The 22,419-nt window shown below is 39.1% G+C and overlaps 1 protein-coding gene across 3 annotated transcripts in view; it reads left to right on the top strand.

Annotated features, from left to right (window-relative positions):
• Positions 1–22,419, top strand: part of NFATC3 (nuclear factor of activated T cells 3) — an 86,086-nt gene that overhangs the window by 46,844 nt on the left and 16,823 nt on the right. For 2 of the 3 annotated variants that reach the window (XM_060788499.2, XM_060788497.2), the window contains 6 exons: positions 1,095–1,294; positions 3,216–3,388; positions 6,039–6,179; positions 8,214–8,269; positions 11,166–11,292; positions 16,471–17,505. In XM_060788499.2, coding sequence (XP_060644482.2) covers positions 1,131–1,294; positions 3,216–3,388; positions 6,039–6,179; positions 8,214–8,269; positions 11,166–11,292; positions 16,471–17,505 — 1,696 coding nt within the window. In that variant the 5' untranslated portion in view covers positions 1,095–1,130. The remainder of the gene's footprint in view (positions 1–1,094; positions 1,295–3,215; positions 3,389–6,038; positions 6,180–8,213; positions 8,270–11,165; positions 11,293–16,470; positions 17,506–22,419) is intronic. The other variant, XM_060788498.2, reaches the window with a different exon arrangement.

Raw genomic sequence — 22,419 nt, 5'->3', positions numbered from 1 at the left:
TCTACCATGTGGCAATTACAATTTGAAACAAATGGTCTGTGGAGGTAACTAATAACATATATAGAAAAATAGTTTTAGCTTTGTTTTGCAATTTGCAGTTGTTCTCAGTGATGTATATTACAACTGGAATGGCTAATTCCAGTTATAGATTTTATAATACTGGGCTGTGGCGCAACTAGCTGATAGATAGCTGCATTAAATCACTACTAACCGAGAGGTCATGAGTTCGAGGCCAACCTGAGTCGGAGTGAGCTTCTGGCCATTAGTCTAGCTTGCTATTGAACTTTGCAGACTGAAAGACAGTTGCATCTGCCAAGTAGGAAATTTAGGTGCCGCTTTGTGCAGGGAGGCTAATTTAAACCTGGCTCTGAAAACTGGCATTTGACCAGTGAGTTAATAACTCGTGACTGTATGGACGGATGGCGATGAACTTCGATTTTATTGTGACGACTTGGCCATTGTAATTATACGACTGTATTTTTGTATTTTAATGTTTTATGGAATGTGATGTTTTTAAACGATTCTTTGTGATACTGTAGTTGGAAACCGGCCTGAGTCCCTCTACGGAGGTGAGAAGACCGGTATACAAAAGTTCTAAATAAATAAATAACTAATTTATGATGCTGTAAAACCCTCCAGCGGCATGCAGAAGAATGAGGAAGTACTCCATCAAAGGTCTCGCGTGTCAAAAAATGAATGGTGAAGTGGCAGCTTCCCCTGTGGCTGGAATCGAGTCAGAACTGAGCATACCCTCATGAAGCCAGAATAGCTGGAAAGTTAAATTGCCCCTGTTTCTGTTTATATATGTTGTATGTCTAATTGGCATTGAATGTTTGCCATGTATATGCGCATTGTAATCTGCCCTGAGTCCCCTTTGGGGTGGGAAGGACAGAATATAAATCCTGTAAATAAATAAAATAAATAAATAGTAATAAGTAAATGGCTGTGTGACTTTTATGCCGCTGTAGATAAGCATTAATTTCTGTGACTTGCCCTCAGAATCACATCTATAGAAAAGAAGTTGGCTTTGTAGAAATATCATTTAAAGCAGGCTAACTCTAGAGGATTGTACCTCTTCTCTCTCTTCCTGACAGCTCTTGGGTTACAGTGAAAAACCAGTAAACCTACAGATGTTCATTGGAACAGCAGACGATCGTTATTTACGACCTCACGCCTTTTACCAGGTGCACAGGATCACAGGAAAAACAGTTGCTACTGCTAGTCAAGAAATAATAATTACTAGCACAAAGGTTTTGGAAATTCCACTTCTTCCTGAAAATAATATGACAGCCAGGTATGTCAAATGATTGCCCTATGTATGCTATAGATCCATGGGCGGGGGGGGGGGGGGGAGCTCATATGTTGAATCCCGATTTCATGAGTGTATAGATGACAAGAGCAAAAGACTCGTTAACAGTTCAGCAACTTGTTTTTATGATAGTGGGAGATGATATGGTGCCTACAATCTGCTATGAGCTAGTCAGGATATGTCGTCATCATCTTCCAAGCCAGACCCAGGAGGGCCTTGTCATCGCCCTCCACCAGGCTGTTGCAGCTCCAGTTGATTTGTTCTTTGTTCATTTTAGCATTGAATCTTTGTCACTCTGTTACTTTTGTTGTAAACTGCCCTGAGTCCTTTCATACGATCATGAGGTCCAGGAGTATTGTGATTATTATTATTATTATTATTATTATTATTATTATTATTATTAGAAACACAAGAAGATTAGTACACAGCAAACAAGATCACTATGCTGGCTGTTGTATTGGATTACACGTCGGACACTTCCCAAGTGTCTAGGACTGTGTGATTTATTTATTTGCAACATTTATATGCTGCCCTTCTCACCCCAAAGGGGACTCAGAGTGGCTTACAAGATATATACTGTATATACTCGAGTATAAACCTAGTTTTTCAGCCCTCTTTATAGGCTGAAAATGTTCCTCTCGGCTTATACTCAAGTCAAGGTTATTTATTATTTTACTCTGTTATTATTATTTTTATTACATGTATTTTACTCTATTATTATTACATTTATCATTTTACTCTATTATTATTCCATTGTTATTTTACTTTATTAATGTTATTATTACATGTATTATTTTACAATATTTATTATTGCTATTATTACATTTATTATTTTACTGTATTATTACTGTTATTATTACATTTCCATTATTTTACTCTTATTATTATTATTATTATTATATTTATTATATTTATTATGTTACGCTCTTTATTATTATTGGAAGGATACATAAGCACATTGAAGATGCTTAGAATCAGAGTTAGACAGTCTTATCTTAAATTACAGTGTTATGTAAACATTCAAAACATTTAACCTTCTGATGACTCAGTTAATGTAATTTTATTGGTATCTGTTTTTATTTTGAAATTTACCAGTCGCTGCTACATTTTCCACCCTCGGTTTATACTTGAGTCAATACATTTTCCCAGTTTTTGTGGTAAAATTAGGTGTCTCGGTTTATATTTGGATCGGCTTATACTCAAGTATATACGGTGTGTGTGTGTGTGTGTGTGTGTGTATGCATATATATACATATACACACACACACACACACACATACAATATATTATACCATGACCACAGTACAATATCAGCGCTATACATCACTACATTGTACTATACAGTTATATTGTAATATTATTAGTAATATTACATGTAATATAAAATATAGAATTATAATATATTATTATTATTAGTAGTATTAGACTGTATTACATTATAATATTATATTATATTATATTATATTATATTATATTATATTATAAATTAGCATAGCACAGGAGACAAGGTGGAACTGTCTCCTGGCCTCCCCTGTCTTCACAAGATGTATTGGCGAATAATGCGTACAGATCCCAGTAGGGTGGCCTTTTGCAGCTGGCAGGTGGTAATTTTGTCAGTGCCGATTGTGTTTAAGTGCAGGCCAAGGTCTTTAGGCACTGTACCCAGTGTGCCGATCACCACAGGGACCACCTTTACTGGCTTGTGCCAGAGTCTTTGCAGTTCAATTTTTAAATAATTTTAAAATAATAATAATTAAATAATAATAATAATTATTATTATTATTATTAGTATTACAGATGTTGCTTCCATTTTAGATAAGTGACCAAGCAGTCTATATATTTGAATTATTTAGTAAATAATGTATAGCTACCTCTTGTTTGCATTCAACTCTCTTCTCCTCCACAGTATTGATTGCGCAGGTATTTTGAAGCTTCGCAATTCAGACATAGAACTTCGTAAGGGGGAGACGGATATTGGAAGAAAAAACACCAGAGTGCGGCTTGTATTTCGAGTACACATTCCCCAGCCTAGCGGAAAGGTCTTGTCCCTTCAAGTTGCATCAATACCTGTTGAATGCTGTAAGTTCTTTCTTTTTTCATTATTGTTTTTTTTTATCTAAAGTAGTCTGTGCTGTTAACTCATATGCTTACAGATTTAAAATTCAAGCAAGGCTTTCCTAGAGCTGCAGCTCTGGGAGGACCTCTTTTATGGATTTTAGTTATAGAGACTTCAATTCAACATCCCCTTTAAATAAATACCTACATGCCACAACAACACTTTACAACTCCTGTGCAGGATAGCAATATTGAGCAACACATATCTCTGACTGTGTGCCATTGCATAATGCACAACACACAGCCAGAATGCTAAATGTAGTTTGCATAACCACAATGCATAATATGCAACTTACTAAGGCAAGGAACACGTGTATATGCTTTCTGTACAACTCTGCTTCTGTCACTGTGGGCAGAATACACCTGTTGCACAATGACTTTTGGGCCTCGCTTGCATAGAATAACTTACTTGTGCATGTGGCCCTAAGGTAATTCCAGTCAGAAGATGTAGGTTGTTGGAATTGCATTAGATTAGTAAATTAGATTTGATATTGTTGTCATCATCATTTTGAAATGCTTCTTGTTAGCTTAGACATTATAACTTTGGGATGTTGTTGAATTGTTTACTATATTAATGTAATGCTGATATTTTGATCTGAAAGAAGTGATGATAATAGTTATTATTATTATTATTATTATTATTATTATTATTTTGTTCTTGTATTGTCGAAGGCTTTCATGGCCGGAATCACTGGGTTGTTGTAGGTTTTTTCGGGCTATATGGCCATGGTCTAGAGGCATTCTCTCCTGATGTTTCGCCTGCATCTATGGTAAGCATCCTCAGAGGTAGTGAATATAAAGATATATAAACCCTTTTTCCTAGTTCCAACAGACCTCACTAACTCTGAGGATGCTTGCCATAGATGCAGGCGAAACGTCAGGAGAGAATGCCTCTAGACCATGGCCATATAGCCCGAAAAAACCTACAACAACCCTATTTTGTTCTTGTTAGCTATCTTGAAAAAGCCAAATGTAAATACCCATAGAAAATGTTTATATTACTTACTACATGAAAACTGCAATTCAAAAACAAAATATAGCTAAATGCAATATTTTAAGATACTGCTTCTTTAGAGAAAACATTTAGGAAAGCATTATTATTATTATTATTATTATTATTATTATTATTTTGTTCTTGTCAGCTGCCTTGGAAAAGCCAAACGTAAATACTCACAGAAAATGTTCATACTACTTACTATGTGAAAACTGCAGTTTGAAAATAAAATATAGCTAAATGTAGTATTTTAAAATGCAGCTTCTTTAGAGAAAACATTTAGGAAAGCACAATTATTTACTCTAAAATATTGCTTTGTAAATGCTAGCATTGTTTAGTAAGGATTTAGAAGAGTCATGAAGTCTATAGTTAATGTGTTTTTTATATGCCACATTGTTTGGAAAACAGGATCACAACATATTTACCTTCTAACTTAGTTCACCCTAAGTAATTCCTAAATATGAATAGTAATTATTATTATTACTTTGCTGATATGGAGCAAGAGGTGTTTGTGTGTTCATGTGTACATATATGCATGCTTTAATATGAAATACAGAAGGACTAGATGCTACTCGTACATGAGCGTGTGTTGGAGAAATAGCTTCCTTGAGCAGTAAGTGAACAATGAGAGTGATTACCAGCACTTATCAGGCAAACCTCTTCCGAACAAATCTTGCTCATGATAGGTTTGCCATAACTCAAAAATAACTCAAAGTTGCACAGTAACAACTAATCCACAGTATCCACATAGAGGCAGTCCCCAAGTTACAGTCATGTGACTTCCATATCTATATAATAAAAATGTAGTGTTTGTTTGTGGGTTTAACAGAACTCAAAAACCACTGGGAGAATTGACACCAAATTTGACCACAAGACACCTACTAACCCAAAGAGTGACCACCACTCAAAAAAATTGATTCTGTCATTTGGGAGTTGTAGTTGCTGGGATTTATAGTTCACCTACAATCAAAGAACATTCTGAATTCCACCAATGATGGAGTTGAACCAAACGTGGCACTCAGGACTTCCATGACTAACAGAAAACACTAGAAGGGTTTGGTGGGCATTGACCTTGAGAGTTGTAGTTTACCTACATCCAGAGAGCATTTTGGACTCAAAGTGTTGTAGTTTACCGACATCCAGAGAGCACTTTGGACTTCTTGGCAGGGGGTTGGACTGGATGGCCCATGAGGTCTCTTCCAACTCTTTGATTCTATGATTCTATGATGGATCTGGACCAAGCTTGGCACAAATATTCTATATGCCCAAATATGCACACAAATGGAGTTTGGGGGACATAGACCTTGACATTTAGGAGTTATAGTTGCTGGGATTTATAGTTCACCTACAATCAAAGAGCATTCTGAACCCCACCAATGACAAAATTGGGGCAAACTTACCATTCAGAACCCCCATGACCAACAGAAAATACTAAAGGCCATTCAGTCCAACTCCCTTCATCAGGTCAAGAAAACAGCCTGTAACTTGGGGACTGCATGCATAAAATATATGTTGTACTTCATACGCTAAGGCGTTTAGTATTGTACTTTCCTAGTTCCTAGTATTGTACTTTCCTAGTTCCAACATACTGACATATTTTTGTATATCTTTTTCACAAAGCCCAGAGATCAGCCCAAGAACTTCCTCAGATTGAGAAATACAGCATCAACAGTTCCTCAGTAAATGGAGGTCACGAACTGGTTATAAGTGGATCTAACTTCCTTCCAGAATCAAAAGTGATCTTTCTTGAAAAGGGGCAAGGTAAGTTACTCTTCATTAGACATCGTGGAAAGTGTTTTATTTTAGAACTAAAGCGAAGATGCGTGTATTGTAAATAAATGTGGTCTTGTCAGGTGTTTAAGAAGATCATATTGAGGTTTTAAACTGAAACATACTGTATATACTTGAGTATAAGCCTAGTTTTTCAGCCCCTTTTTTAGGCTGAAAAAGTTCCCATTGGCTTATACTCGAGTCAAGGTTATTTACTTTTTTACTCTGTTATTATTTTTTAATTACATTTATTATTTAACTATTGTTATTATTATTATTATTATTATTATTATTATTATTATTATTATTGTATATACTCGAGTATAAGCCTAGTTAGGCTGAAAAGGTTCCCCTTGGCTTATACTCGAGTCAAGGTTATTTATTTTTTTACTCTGTTATTATTGTTATTTTATTGCATTTATTATTATTTTATTATTATTATTATTATTATTATTATTATTGTATATACTCGAGTATAAGACTAATTTTTCAGCTCCTTTTTAGGCTGAAAACGTTCCCCTTGGCTTATACTCGAGTCAAGGTTATTTATTATTTTACTCTGGTATTATTGTTATTTTATTACATTTATTATTTAATTATTGTTATTGTTATTATTATTATTATTATTATTATTATTATTATTATTATTGTATATACTCGAGTATAAGCCTAGTTAGACTGAAAAGGTTCCCCTTGGCCTATACTCGAGTCAAGGTTATTTATTTTTTTATTCTGTTATTATTGTTATTTTATTACATTTATTATTTAACTATTATTATTATTATTATTATTATTATTATTATTGTTGTTGTTGTTGTATATACTCGAGTATAAGCCTAGTTTTTCAGCCCCTTTTTTAGGCTGAAAAAGTTCCCCTTGGCTTATACTCGAGTCAAGGTTATTTATTATTTTATTCTGTTATTATTATTATTATTATTATTATTATTATTTTATTACATTTATTATTTTACTCTGTTATTACTGTTATCGTTATATTTCCATTATTTTACTCTATTATTATTATTATTATTATTATTATTACATTTATTATTTTACTCTCTTATTATTGGAAGGATACGTAAGCACATTTACATCGAAGAATGGTTTAATCAGAGTTGGACAGTCTTATCTTAAACTACAGTTTTATGTAAACATTCAAAAACATTGAACCTACTGATGCCTCAATTGATGTAATTTTATGGGTATTTATTTTTATTTTGAAATATACCAGTAGCTGCTGGATTTCTCACCCTCGGCTTATACTCAAGTCAATACGTTTCCCCAGTTTTTTGTGGTAAAATTAGGTGCCTTGGCTTACATTTGGGTCTGCTTATACTCGAGTATATATGGTAATTTTAGGGAGAATCTTAGTTCTTTTTCTGGTCTAAGGCATTTATGTATACAGTGAAGATAAACTATTACTAGTATCATCTTCAGATATTTCATTTCCACTACATTCTGTTGGCATTAACAGAGCCTGAAAATCCCACAAAACCAAAGTGGCACAATATCTAATTCATGTGGCACATGTCCATGAGGTGCTTAGATGAGTGCAGGATTTTCTCACAATAAGAAGTTGTGTCAGCACTTCGCCACTATTTTTCTCCTCCTGATGTAGTCACCATTTCTATCTATGTATATCTGAATCCACCTTCTCTTTGTCCTGTTTGTTCTTTTTGCAATTATATCAGTCTATTCCACAAATTAATTTTGAATGGGTCCTGTGCCAAGACATCACCTGATTTCCCTTCTTTCAGATTTCTCCTTGATCCCAGCTTTGTCTGCACAGCATTTTCATTTATAGACTTTTCCCCTAGCCGGTAGATTCTGCTCCTAAGCATCGTTAATCAAGGCAACTTCACTTCAGTGCTGTGCATGGCAATGATGTTGAGAATGTATTTTAAGGAGGCACTTCGTTCACAAGTCATAACTGCTGTTAAGGATTTTAGTCTGTGTTGCAACCACCCTTAATAGTTGAATTATGTTTGAATAATCTGATTTGAACTGAAACTTTTCTTTTTATAGATGGACGGCCTCAGTGGGAGGTGGAAGGAAAAATAAGTAGGGAGAGAAGTCAAGAGGTAAGAAGCCTTTTAAAGCTATTTTTTAAAAAATAAAATCAGTCTTGGGTGTTTTGTACTAAACCCAAGTATACACATACAACATATTAGTAATTATATTTTCCATCTCCAACTCTTTTGATTCTCATTTTCCTGGTGTGTGTGTGTATGTGTGTGTGTATACAAAATCAAACTTTCCATTCCGCTAACATATATTTTAATATATAAAAAACCTGTGCGTTGTGAGAAGGCTAAAAACAAACAAACACACAAAAAACACTGAACGAAAACACACCAAATTTGGCCATAAAAGGCCAAACAGTCCAAGGTGTGACCAACAATCAGAAAATTAAAAAAAACAAAGACAATAAAGTTGGAAGACGACACAGAGCATATGCGTTGTTCGGCCGTTTCTGAGGGTCACAAAAACCACAATTCAGCCAATTAATCTTCTTCTTCCTCCTCCTCCTCCTTTCTGCCCCTCAGCAAGTTAAAGGGCTATCCGTGGAGGTTCCCCTCCCGGCAGGATTTGCCTGCCATTTCCTATATATATGGTAATATTTTCCATAACCAAAAATCTATTGTGTCTACTATATATCTTTATCCATCTAGTACACCGTTTCTCTTGCATGAGGGGTTTGACCACAGTAACCACCTTAACCTCATATTTAACGTATATGTGTATCAGTTTGCAAATTCTTAGTCGTCACATTTGAGATAATATTTTTCAAATTTAGGTTGCTGTGAGTTTTCCAGGCTGTATGGCCATGTTCCAGAAGCATTCTCTCCTGACATTTTGCCCACATCTAGAGGTTGTGAGGCCTGTTAGAAACTAGGCAAGTGAGGTTTATATGTCTGTGGAATAATGTCCAGAGTGGGACAGAGAACTCCTGTCAGTTTCTTTTCTTTTTTCTGGAAATCGTAATTTCTGATACAATGCCATTCCTTCAGTTACTCAGGAAAATCTGTAGCTCAGGGTATACAAATCGTATGAGGTTCAATTTTTAACATCTGCAGGTAGATCTGAAAAAATATTTCTGATATGAAAAGTTGAAACGATATTGCTAGTCCATATTGATAGTATTAAGATCAGCAGTCTGAGTGTATATGTGACAACTTCCTATATTCCTCCTGATGTGGGGAAAGACTACTGCTCCTTACTGCTCTAGTATATGTGAGAACTGAGCTTCTGGTTGAAAGAGTTCTGACATAAAACCTTGTAGAAGCCAGGTTTATATTACGTTATATGTATCTGGAGGCCGCGGAATATAAGAAGGACAGAAATGTGTGGAGAGACTTCAGGAAGATGAAAGAAGTAGACAAAATAGTTTTTGTTCATGTCAGGAGCAACTTAATAAAAGCTGCAAGTTGCTTCTGGTGTAAGAGAACTGGCCGTCTACAAGGCCGTTGCCCAGGGTACACCCGAATGTTTTGCTGTTTTACTATCCTTGTGGAAGGTTAGTCCTCACATGGGGAGCTGGAGCTGACAGAGGGAGCTCATCCGCGCTCTCCCCGAATTCAAACCTCCGACCTGTTGGTCTTCAGTCCTGCCGGCTCAAGGGTTTAACGCAGTGGTTCTCAACCTTTCTAATGCCATGGCCCCTAAATACAGTTCTTCATGTTGTGGTGACCCCCGACCATAAAATTATTTTTGTTGCTATTTCATAACTGTATTTTTGCTACTGCTATGAATTGTCACGTAAATATCCAGTATGCAGGATGTCATAAATTTCATTGTCATAAATTGAACATAATTAATGCATAGTGATTAATCACAAAAACAATATGTTTGGGGGAGTATGGACAACAGATGATGGTATTTGCAGTACCTTCAATCAATTCAGCTCTGACTTCCACAGCTGAGACCCCCATGGATGACAGATCTGGACCAAACTTGGTATACAGAACTCCCATGACCAACAGAAAATACTGGAGCAGTTTGGGAGGAATTGAAAGTGAGTTAGGGGAGATATAGTTCACCTACATTTGGAGAGCACTCTGAACCCAAACAACCCTGGATCTGAACCAAATTTGGCACAAATACTCAATATACTCAAAGTTGAGCACTGGTGGAGTTGCAGGGGATTGATTTTGCCATTTGGGAGTTGTAACTGCTTAGTTCACCTCGCGACCCCTCCGAAATAGCCAGGCAACCCCCAGGGGTCGCAACCCCCAGGTTGAGAACCGCTGGTTTAACCCATTGTGCCACTGAGGGCTCCTGACAAAATAGATAATTGTGTAGAAAGAGGAATCCAAGGTAGTGGCACAGCAGCAAATATGGGTGGAAGTATTATAACCACCTTCTGCTTGTGTTTTTATATAACCATGGAAGTGGTGCTCTGTAAGAATGCTATTCTGTAAGAAGACACTATTACTTCAGAGGGTTGCATGCTGCAAGTTGCTTCTGGTGTGAGAGAATCAGCCATCTACAAAGACATTGCCCAGGGCATGCCCTGATGAGCCTCGCCTCTGGGCACACAGAAGACTGGGCAACTTGGAGGGTGTTGAACAGACTGCACTCTGGCACCGCAAGGTGCAGAGCCAGTTTTAAGAAACGGGGCTACAAAGTGGAGAAGAGCAAACCACAAACCACTTAGTACAATGCAACCTGAGCCTTGCCACATGCACGATAGAGGACCTTCCAACAGAGACGCCAGAGGCACTCCAAGTGGCCAGCTTCTGGTCAAAGGACATTTAGTATAATGGCAACTTTGTTTGTGTTTTAAAATACATTATAACTGTACCCTCAATTCACTTCTGACACCCTAAATAAATAAACTTTAGAGGATCAGTGCCACAATCTTAATAAATCTTACTTTAGAAGAGAGAACATATCCTTCATCAGGTGACCTTGTGTGGAAGGAGTTTATAAGGTACACTTTGCCTTTAATATGTAACTTCATTCATTTTTTTCCAGGCTACAATTGTTCTTGAAGTTCCTCCGTATCACAACAAATCGATTTCAGCTGCGGTCCAGGTGCAGTTTTATGTTTGCAACGGCAAGAGGAAAAAAAGCCAGTCTCAGCGTTTTACGTACACTCCAGGTATGTATGATCTGCTGAGTGTGAATTATGGATGATGTTAAAAATGTACTCAGTTTCACATTACTATGGCTCTTCACTATTGTTTTGGGTGAGGGGAATTTTTTTTGAAACTGCTTGAATGGGATTTTGAGTGTTTGCCCAGATGCTACAATTTGTTTTATTGATGTGTTGGGCCTCGGCCTCTTGTAAGCCGCACCGTGTCCTTCGGGATATGTTAGCGGGGTATAAATAAAGGATTATTATTATTATTATTATTATTATTATTATTAATCAGTTGCATCAAAAGGAAAAGGAAGACATTCGAATATTTAAGCTTCAGGAGAGAAGGCAAGGTGGTCTTAAAGGAGAAATTGTTTATTGTTTATCTATTGATGGATGATACAGTAAAAGCATTTGTGTCTGGCTACATGCAAGCTTCTTTCTATCCTGCATCATGGATGCCTACAATCACGTCTCTAGTCATTGGAAGGAGTAAGAGAATTACCTTGAATGTCATAGGGCACCAGTAATATATGCTCTACTTAGGTGTTTATGTTATTGTAGTGAGAAAAAAAAACATTTCAAAATGTTGCATAGTAATGCCAGTAGTATAAGTAAAGGTAAAGGTTTTCCCTTGACATTGTCTACTCATGTCTGACTCTGGGAGGTGGTGCTCATCTCCATTTCTAAGCCGAAGAGACAGCATTGTCCGTAGACACCTCCAAGGTCATTTGGCCGGCATGACTGCATGGAGCGCCCTGACCTTCCCGCAGAAGCGGTACCTATTGATCTACTCACATTTGCATGTTTTCGAACTGCAAGGTTGGCAGAAGCTGGGTCTAACAGTGGGATCTCACCTCACTCCCTGATTCAAACTGCCGACCTTTCGGTCAGCAAGTTTAACAGCTCAATGGCTTAACTCACTGCTCCACCAGTGGGCCCTGCCAGAAGTATAACGTGTAAAATAATATTTCGATATACTGAGGCTTAATAAAGTTTGAGAATTATTTTTTGCCCACCTTATCATGATCTTGTATTATCCAGTAGGTCCTGCAGATCCTCATAGAACTGATCTACTTCTGCTTCTTCAGCAGCTGTGGTTGGGGCGTATATTTGGATCACTGTAATGTTGAAAGGCTTTCCTTGCACTCGAATTGAGATCATTCTGTCATTTTTTGGGTTGTATCCAAGCACCGCTTTAGCGAATTTCTTATTAATTATGAAGGCTACTCCATTTCTTCGATGTTCCTCTTGTCCGCAGTAGTAGATCTGGTGGTCATCTGATGTGAAGTGGCCCATTCCAGTCCATTTCAGTTCGCTGACCCCCAGAATGTCTATCTTTAGTCTTGACATCTCACCAATAACAACATCCAATTTGCCCTGGCTCATAGATCTTACATTCCAGGTTCCTATGGTGTGTTGATCTTTAGAGCATTGGATTCGTCGTTCACCTCCAGTACCGTCGGCCGCTAGCCTTCCTTTCGGCTTTGAGCTAGCTGCGTCATCACATCTGGGGCTAGTTGAACATATCCTCTGCTCCTCCCCAGTAGCATTTTGGCCATCTTCCGACCTGGGAGTCCCATCTTCCAATGGCATACCGACATATCTCTGGTTGTACTGGTCCATTTAGTTTTCTTGGCAAGGATACTGGAGTGGTTTGCCATTGCCTTCCCCAGGGATCACGCTTGGTCTGACCTCTCTGCCACAACCGTCCCGTCTTGGGTGTCCCTTCACGGTTTCGCTCATGACATCATTGAGGTGCTCAAGCTCCAGCGCCCCGACAAGGCAAAGGTGCTCAAGCTCCAGCGCAAAAGCCGGGTTGCAGCTAAACATCAAAAAAAACAAGATTATGGCAACAAGAATGACTGACAACTGGAAAATAGAGGGAGAAACCGTGGAGGCCGTGACAGACTTTGTATTTCTAGGTGCAAAGATTACTGCAGATGCAGACTGTAGCCAGGAAATCAGAAGACGCTTACTTCTTGGGAGGAGAGCAATGTCCAATCTCGATAAAATAGTAAAGAGTAGAGACATCAGACTGGCAACAAAGATCCGCCTAGTCAAAGCCATGGTATTCCCTGTAGTCACCTACGGATGTGAGAGCTGGACCTTAGGGAAGGCTGAGCGAAGGAAGATCGATGCTTTTGAGCTGTGGTGTTGGAGGAAAGTTCTGAGAGTGCCTTGGACTGCGAGAAGATCCAACCAGTCCATCCTCCAGGAAATAAAGCCCGACTGCTCACTGGAGGGAAGGATACTAGAGACAAAGTTGAAGTACTTTGGCCACATCATGAGGAGACAGGAAAGCCTAGAGAAGACAATTATGCTGGGGAAAGTGGAAGGCAAAAGGAAGAGGGGCCGACCAAGGGCAAGATGGATGGATGGCATCCTTGAAGTGACTGGACTGACCTTGAAGGAGCTGGGGGTGGTAACGGCCGACAGGGAGCTCTGGCGTGGGCTGGTCCATGAGGTCACGAAGAGTCGGAGACGACTGAACGAATGAACAACAATATCATGATCTTTGCTGTAAAATGTGCAGAATCACACAATAAATAAACAACTTGAACTTAAACCTGATTAAAAAGTTTGGGTTCCCAAACTTAATCTTGAATTGACATTGTTAACTCCTGTATGTTATCTATTTAACAGTTGTGGGTCCATGTTATGTTACGAAATATTGAAATTGTTCTGCCTTTATTAGTTGGTTGGATTTCCTTAAAATGTCTTCAAAGGTTTTATTTGTGTTTCAATAATTCCAGTAATTGTGATGGAGGCAACCCTTGACTGGATAAAGGAAATGGATATGATCTATAACTGAATTATTATATATTTTCTACAGTTAGAACCCTTATAGAGTTACAGTAGAATAGGGGGTGTAGACAAATCAGAGAACAAGATAAATGTATTGTCGTTATTAAATTTTATTATTGTTGTTGTTGTTGTTACTACTACTACTACTACTACTACTAATAATAATAATAATAATGGTTATTTATATACTGCTCCATCTCCCTGAGGGGACTCAGAGCGGTTTCCAGGTAACAACATGATATATTTTCAACCTCAAAGAGCAAGCCAAAGAGCAGTGTTTTTCAACTTCCTAATGCCACGATCCCTTAATACAGTTCCTCATGTTGTGGTGACCCCCAACCACAACATTATTTTTGTTTCTACTTCATAACTATCATTTTGCTACTGTTATGAATCGTAATGTAAATATCTGATAGGCAGGATGTATTTTCACTCACTGAACCAAATTTTGCACAAATACCCAATACACCCAAATTTGAATACTGGTGGGGTTGAGGGGATTTATTTTATCATTTGGGAGTTGTAGTTGCTGGGATTTATAGTTAACCTACAATCAAAGAGCAATTGGAACTCCACCAACAATTGAACCAAACTTGGCACACAGAACTCCCACGACCAACAGAGAATACTGGAAGGATTGGATGGGCATTGACCTTGAGTTTTGGAGTTGTAGTTCATCTATACCCAGAGAGCACAGTGGACTTAAACAGTGATGGATCTGGACCAAATTGGGCACGAATACTCAATATGCCTAAATGTGATCACTGATGGAGTTTGGGGGAAAATAGAGTTGCAGTTGCTGGGATTTATAGTCCACCTACAATCAAATTCTGAACCCCACCAATGATAGAATTGGACCAAACTTCCCCCACAGAACCCCCACGACTAACAGAAAATACTGTCTTTTCTGATTGTCTTTGGTGACCCCTCTAACAACCCCTCATGGCCCTCCCAGTGGTCCCAACCACCAGGTTGAGAAACACTGCCATAGAGTATGAGACAGCAACAAAGTTATTTATTTGTCGTGTCAGGGCAACCAGTCAATTATATTACATTTCTAACAGAACAAAGCAAACAAACAGGCAAAATACAAAATTTGTGAGTTTGGTAGTTGATTAAATGTCCTTTGACTAGTAGCTGGCTATTTGGAGTGCCTCTGGTGTTGCCGCAAGAAGGTCCTCCATGGTGCATGTGGCAGGGCTCAGGTTGCATTGCAGCAGGTGGTCAGTGGTTTGCTCTTCTCCACACTCGCATGTCGTGGATTCCACTTTGTAGCCCCATTTCCCAAGGTTGGCTCTGCATCTTGTGGTGCCAGAGCGCAGTCTGTTCAGCACCTTCCAAGTTGCCCCATCTTCTGTGTGCCCAGGGGGGAGTCTCTCATTTGGTATCAGCCATTGGTTGAGGTTCTGGGTTTGAGCCTGCCACTTTTGGACTCTTGCTTGCTGAGGTGTTCCAGCGAGTGTCTCCGTAGATCTTAGAAAACTATTTCTAGATTTAAGCTGGAGATGTCTCTGCCTTGGTCTTTTCACTATTGGCTGCTACTTCCCGGCGGATGTCAGGTTGTGCAATACCGGCTAAACAGTGTAACTTCTCCAGTGGGGCAGGGCGCAGACACCCCGTGATAATGCGGCATGTCTCATTAACAGCCACATCCCCTGTTTTAGTGTAGTGAGATGTGTTCCACACTGGGCATGCGTACTCAGCAGCAGAGTAGCATAGCGCAAGGGCAGATGTCAACAAAGTACAACAAAGTATGAGATGATTATGATGATGACTAAGATTTCGCGTCTACATGCAATGTTTAACAGTATATGTAATATATTTGAAATATATTTAATATATTTATATATGAGATATATATATATATATATATGTAATATATTTATATGCCATTGTTTTTGTAACTTTTCAATGATTTTAATGTATATTCTAGTTTGTATTTGTATGTTTTTATATTTAATGTGGCATTGAATATTGCCGGTCTGGAAGCTGCTCTGACTCCCCTTCAGGGTTGGGATAGAGCAGGGTAAAATGCAGTAAATAAAAATAGAATATGTGGTTAGATAATAAAGTAGGAAAGACCAAATAGTAAATTTGACACGTCGTTCCCATTGATTTGTGGTTCTGCTCTAGCTGGATTTAGGCCAGGATTTCTAATCCCCGCAAGTGTTGATACAGCCATTTCCAGGCTTTTCTCTGCACTTCTCCAAACCTCTATAGTTGTCCATGCTTCTGACAGCATATAATGTCACATCTGTGATTCGTTTTAATATTTGTTGTTCTATCAGTATATTTATAATGTCGTATCTGAAATAATGTCGCATCTGTGATTCGTTTTAATATTTGTTGTTCTATCAGTACATTTAAGTTGGCTTCTCTTCTATTACACAGTTGTACTGAAGCAAGAGAACAGAGATGAAATGGATTTGTCGTCACTTCCATCCCTATCCCTGACTCATTGCCCAGGTGTGAAAGGACTCTCTTCTCTCCAAACTCAGCTGCCTTCCCCCGATCCAGGGCTCTCACATGAGACTTTACTTTCAACCTCACCCAGGAGCCTTGTATGCCCTGCTCAGCAGACATACACCCCCATGGTGTCCTCAGCAGTGTCCCAGTTGTCCCACATTCAGGGTAGAAGTATCAGTCCAGGCGAAGAGCATTCTGTTTTGTCCCCAGCTGGAGTTCACCAGTCTTTTCAGGTCACGGCAACCCCTTCTACGAGGCCTTCCTACCAGCCTATGCAATCTAACGTTATATACAATGGACAGCCTGGTCTTCCCATGAACTCTGCCTCCTCCAGCCAAGGATATGATGCAATTCCATTTCAGCAAGATGCAACTGTATCTCCATTGATGAACCTTAGCTGCCAATCTCTGCCACCAATGCCGTATCATTCTTCAGGGTCCGTGTCAACGCCGGCTGCGACAGCCCAGTCCAGGCAGCCCCCACCCCACCTTCAACCAGTGGGGTACCATTGTCCAAACTCTCAGCAAGGCTCAGTCTCTTCATCCGCAATGACTCCATCCCTTGGGCACCCTTCTTCACAGTTGCAGCAGGTCACTTACAGTGCTTCAAACCAAGGTAATACTCCATCACCATCACCAAACTCTTCTCATTCTTTGGTCCATTCACCACGGTCTGGGCCATCTTCACCACAGTTGCAACCCATGCCTTACCAGACTCCTAGCTCAGGACCTGCCTCATCTCCACCTCCAAATGCTGTTGGTCACTCTGGACAGCAGTCCCCACAGGCACATAGCCCAGGTTTGGGAGGAATTGCCGCAGCGTCATCTTTAATGCACCATCCCATTTGTGATACATCTCCATTTTCATCAGAGGGGTCAGCTGTTAACGTTAAGCCTGAACCAGAGGATCGAGAGTTGAATTTTCAGACAATGGGGCTGCAAGACATCACTCTAGATGATGGTAAGTGATAATTGCATCCAGAGTGAAAGGTTTGAATAGCAGGTTTCTTTCAAAAAGATAATATAATAGAGCATTATCATTGATTACTCTGCACACATCACTTTTCAGATTGGTAGGGTCTTTCCTATCATTGCAATCATTGGGGCTGCAGTAAATGCTGTTAAGGAATTTTTGCTTCCATTTGTGGGCATTGCTGTTCCATCAAATAGATGTAGATCAGTGGTTCTCAACCTTCCTAAGGACCCCTTAGTACAGGTCCTCATATTGTGTTGACCCCCAACCATAACGTTATTTTCGTTGCTACTTCATAACTGTAATTTTGCTACTGTTAAGAGTCATAATGTAAATATGCAGGATGTATTTTCATTCACTGGACCAAATTTAGCACAAATATCCGATATGTCCAAAATTTGAATACTGAAATTGGAATACTGGTGGGATTGGGGGTGATTGATTTTGTCATTTGGTAATTCTGGAGTTGCTGGGATTTATAGTTCACCTTAGCCTTCTGAACTCCATCAATGATGGAATTGAATCAAACATGGCACACAGAATTCCCATGACCAAGAGAAAATACTGGGAAGGTCTGGTGGACCTTGAGTTTTTGGAGTTGTAGTTCTCCTACATCCAGAGAACACTGTGGACTGTTGTTTTGCTGTTGTAATTTTTGAGTTTTTTAATACTGGTAGCCAGATTTTGTTCATCTTCATGGTTTCCTCCTTTCTGTTGAAATTGTCCACATGCTTGTGAATTTCAATGGCTTCCCTGTGTAGTCTGACATGGTGGTTGTGAGAGTTTTCTGAATCAGTGCCCCAAATAACCAAACTGAATCTAAATTTGACCGATAACTCATTCATAACCCTTTTGGTACTAATGTTAGAGAGTGGTCCCTGGTCAAAAAAAAAAAAAAAAAAAAAGGTTGGGAGCCACTGAAGTAAATAAATATGTCTCTTAACTCCTAAAAGGTTTTTAAATAATAGAATGAATAGCACGATTATGTAGCTTTTTAAATTTTTTGTTTGAAATTTCTTTTTATAATAATGACCAGCTTGTTAATCATCTTGAAGTTACATTAACCTTGAATTATGTTCACTATCAGATTATGATGACCTTTTGCTAATCTTCTTTTACTTCCTTATCCGTTGTATTTCCCGTTACATAAAGCGGTGGATTAGAAAGCCAAATAATAGGGCTGGGCATTCATTCTAGATCAAAGCCAGCTTGCTTGTTGGATTTCTCAACAGAATAAGAATCTGCTTGGAGACTAGTCCATGAGCACATAATAAGATCTGAATTCATTTTCCTGCCAGCTATATTCTCTTTATTTCAGTGTGATTCCTGCATGGCCATATGAAGTTCTAGAGACTCGGGGCAGCTAATGACCACATGACACAATCCAATAAAATTTTAAAGGAAGGCTAACATAAAAGTTAAAAAAAATGTGTGAAGGATACAAAAGATAAAATACAGATTAAAGTACAGTTAAAATACAATTAAAAATTATATTTAAAAAATAAACATCCTCTCAGAAGTCCCACTCACAACTTCCCTAGCAGCATTTATCTTCTCCCAAAGGCTTGAAGGCAGAAATATGTTTCCCTCGCCTGCAAACTTCAATCTGGGAGCCATCCAGTTCTCTTTGGGGGGGGGGGGGGGGTCCAAGGTCTGGTGGTAGTCACCGAGAAGGCTTTCGCCTTTACTCCTATCAACAAAGCTTAAGTGGGACAGGGTGGGACAGAGAGAAGATCCTCCCCAGTTTTTGGCAGAACTCTAGCAGGCTCACAGAGAGAGATACAGTCCTTCAACTAACCTGTCCCAATAATAATAATAATAATAATAATAATAATACTTTATTTATACCCCGCCACTATCTCCCTGAGGGGACTCGGGAGTGGCTTACATGAGGCCATGCCCATCAATACAGTAAACACAATATAACACAAAAACACAACAGAAAATCAGAAAATAAGATAACATAAAATACAAAATCAATGTAAATAAGCAGCACGACAATATAAAATCAAAACATTAAAACACTAAAAATGATCACAGTGGGCAGGGCCAAATTCAAGATAAAGATTTTAAAACACTGGGAGATAGGGCAGTGTAAAATATCAGGAAGGGGATCTGGGGGATAAGGTAGGATTTAATTGCATAGACCAGAAAATAAAATGCTTCTGAGGGCATTTTATGCAGAGTTTGGTCAGGGATTATCATACATTCAATCATTGAAGGCACATTGGAACAGCCAAGTTTTCACGCTCCTGAAGATTGCCAGGGTGGGAGCTTGCCTAATATCTTTGGGGAGCGAATTCCAGAGCCGAGGGGCTACCACAGAGAAGGCCCTCTCTCTCTCGTCCCCACAATTCGCACTTGCGATAAGGGTGAGAGAAGGGCCTCTCCGGAAGATCAAAGAGGTCATGTGGGTTTGTACACAGAAATGCGGTCGCGGTCACGCAGGTAGGCGGGTCTCAAACTGTACAGGGCTTTGTAGGTCAAAACCTGCACCTTGAATTGGGACCGCATAGAGGGCTTTATAGGTAAACACCACCACTTTTTTTGTCTTCATCATCTAGCACATAACCCCGTGGTTATTAGCAACCTTCCCATAGAGTAGTCCTTTTTCCTGCTTCTTCCAGTTTGGTTTCTCTTTCCTAACTAAGAAGATGTTGTTCTGTAGTGTTAGCTATAGAATCTTCTCCAGGATCTCTCATAATGCAATAGGCAGTTGGACCACCCAAGGCAAGGGGAAGTACTACCTATCACCAGATTCTGTCTGGTCCCAGAGGACTCCAAGTTGGTTTGCATTAAGAAAATGATATCCGATTGGGTAGGATGGTTGAAAAATACTTTTGTGTCATCCAAAGTGACTACTTACGACTCAGTATTGGAACTGATAAATTCTGCTTTCCGGTGCCACAAATCCCCAGAGTATAATGTTGATAAGTTATAGAGCAGTTGTATGGGAATGCAAGACAACTTAAAGTAAAACTTGATTTTGAAATTAATAGGATATTGGGAGGTGCCTGTCAGCATGCTGTAGTTATTTAAAAAGCAGGCCACTTCTCAAGGGAGTGTTTGCTAAGCCTGAAATATCTATCTTCCTTGATGACAAATGAGCTGAATTGCAGAGGCTACACCACAGAACAGAATAGGATGCATTAATTTTGTTGTGGCTTGGCTCTGTATTGTGAAGATTGACATGATGCTATCTGCTGTCTTTGTGCAACAAAGAGAAATATATTGCACTACCTAAACTCATAATAGCAAAGGCTTGCAACAAAATCACAGTTGTTTGGGTTTTGAGGAAGTCGATGGCTAAGATCTTAATATCCCTTGATGCCTGCTAGTCATCTGGATTAACTAATTCCCTTCGGTAATTGTGAGTTTCTCTACCAAACAAACACAGTTATACTTTTATGGAACAACACACGGCAAATAGTATTTTAATACTATAAAGTAGATCAGTGTTTCTCAACCTTCCTAATTCCGCAAACCCTTAATACAGTTCTGGATGTTGTTGGTGGCCCCTAACCATAACATTATTTTTGTTGCTACTTCATAACTGTATTTTTGCTGCTGTTAAGAGTAATAATGTAAATATGCAGGATGTATTTTCATTCACTGGACTAAATTTAGCACAAATACCAAATATGCCCAAAATTGAATACTAGTGGGATTAGGGGGGGGGGGGGGGGGATTGGTTTTGTCACTTGGGAGTTGTAATTGCTGGGATTTATAGTTCACCTACAATTAAAGAGCATTCTGAACTCCACCAATGATGGAACTAAAACCAAACAAAACTCCAATGACCAACAGAAAATACTGGAAGGGTTTGGTGGGCATTGACCTTGAGTTTTGGAGCTGTAGTTCATCTACATCCAGAGAGCACTGTGGACTCAAACAATAATATTTGGAGCCATGGAGAAGAAGAACTAAACAGGTTCCTGGATCATCTTAACAGCATCCACCCAAACATCCTATTCACCATGGAAAAGGAAAATGAAGGAAAACTGCTTTTTCTAGTCACCCGCAAACCAGATCAACAATTGGGTCACACAGTTTACAGAATCTCCCCCCCCCCCCACACACACACACACAGATAGATATCTACATAAAAACTCCAACCATCACCCAAGTCAAAAACGAATCACCACTAAAGCCTTGGCAGACCGTGCAAAAAGAATCTGCGAAGCTCACCTCCTCCAAGATGAACTGAACCACCTCAACTGGGCTCTACAGGCCAAGGGAGACTCCACCTCAGACATCAGAAGAGCTGCAAGACCAAGAACAAGCCACAAGAGTCAAGACAAAGATCTACCCAGAGGAAAAGTGTTCTTGCCATACATCAAGGGAACCACTGGCTGCATAGGGAAGCTGGTGAGGAAACACAACATACAAACTACCTACAGACCCACCAAGAAAATCCAACAAATGCTACATTCAGCAAAGGACAAGAGGGATCCTCTCACTTGTGCAGGAGTTTACCATGCAGCTATGGACAAGTCTATATAGGGACCACCAAACACAGCAGCATTGCCCAAACATGAATCAAGGGACATGAAAGTCACTGCAGACTACTTCAACCGGAGAAGTCAGCCATAGCAGAGCACCTGATGAACCAACCTGGACACAGCATATTATTTGAGAACACAGAAATGCTGGACCACTCTCACAACCACCATGTCAGGCTACACAGAAAAGCCATTGAAATCCACAAGCATGTGGACAATTTCAACAGAAAGGAGGAAACCATGAAAATGAACAAAATCTGGCTACCAGTATTTAAAAACTCTAAAATTACAACAGCAAAACAACAGAGAGGAAACAATCTGGGACATCTAATCACCTCTCAATAAAAGATTGCCCCAGGCACTAACAAGCCACACCAAACTACTGCCAGGTCATCAAATG

The sequence above is a fragment of the Anolis sagrei genome, chromosome 8 (genome assembly GCF_037176765.1).
Source record: "Anolis sagrei isolate rAnoSag1 chromosome 8, rAnoSag1.mat, whole genome shotgun sequence".
NCBI classification, from domain to species: Eukaryota; Metazoa; Chordata; class Lepidosauria; order Squamata; family Dactyloidae; genus Anolis; species Anolis sagrei.
The sequence above is the reverse complement of the archived record's forward strand: the minus strand, read 5'-3'. Positions and strand labels throughout refer to the sequence as shown.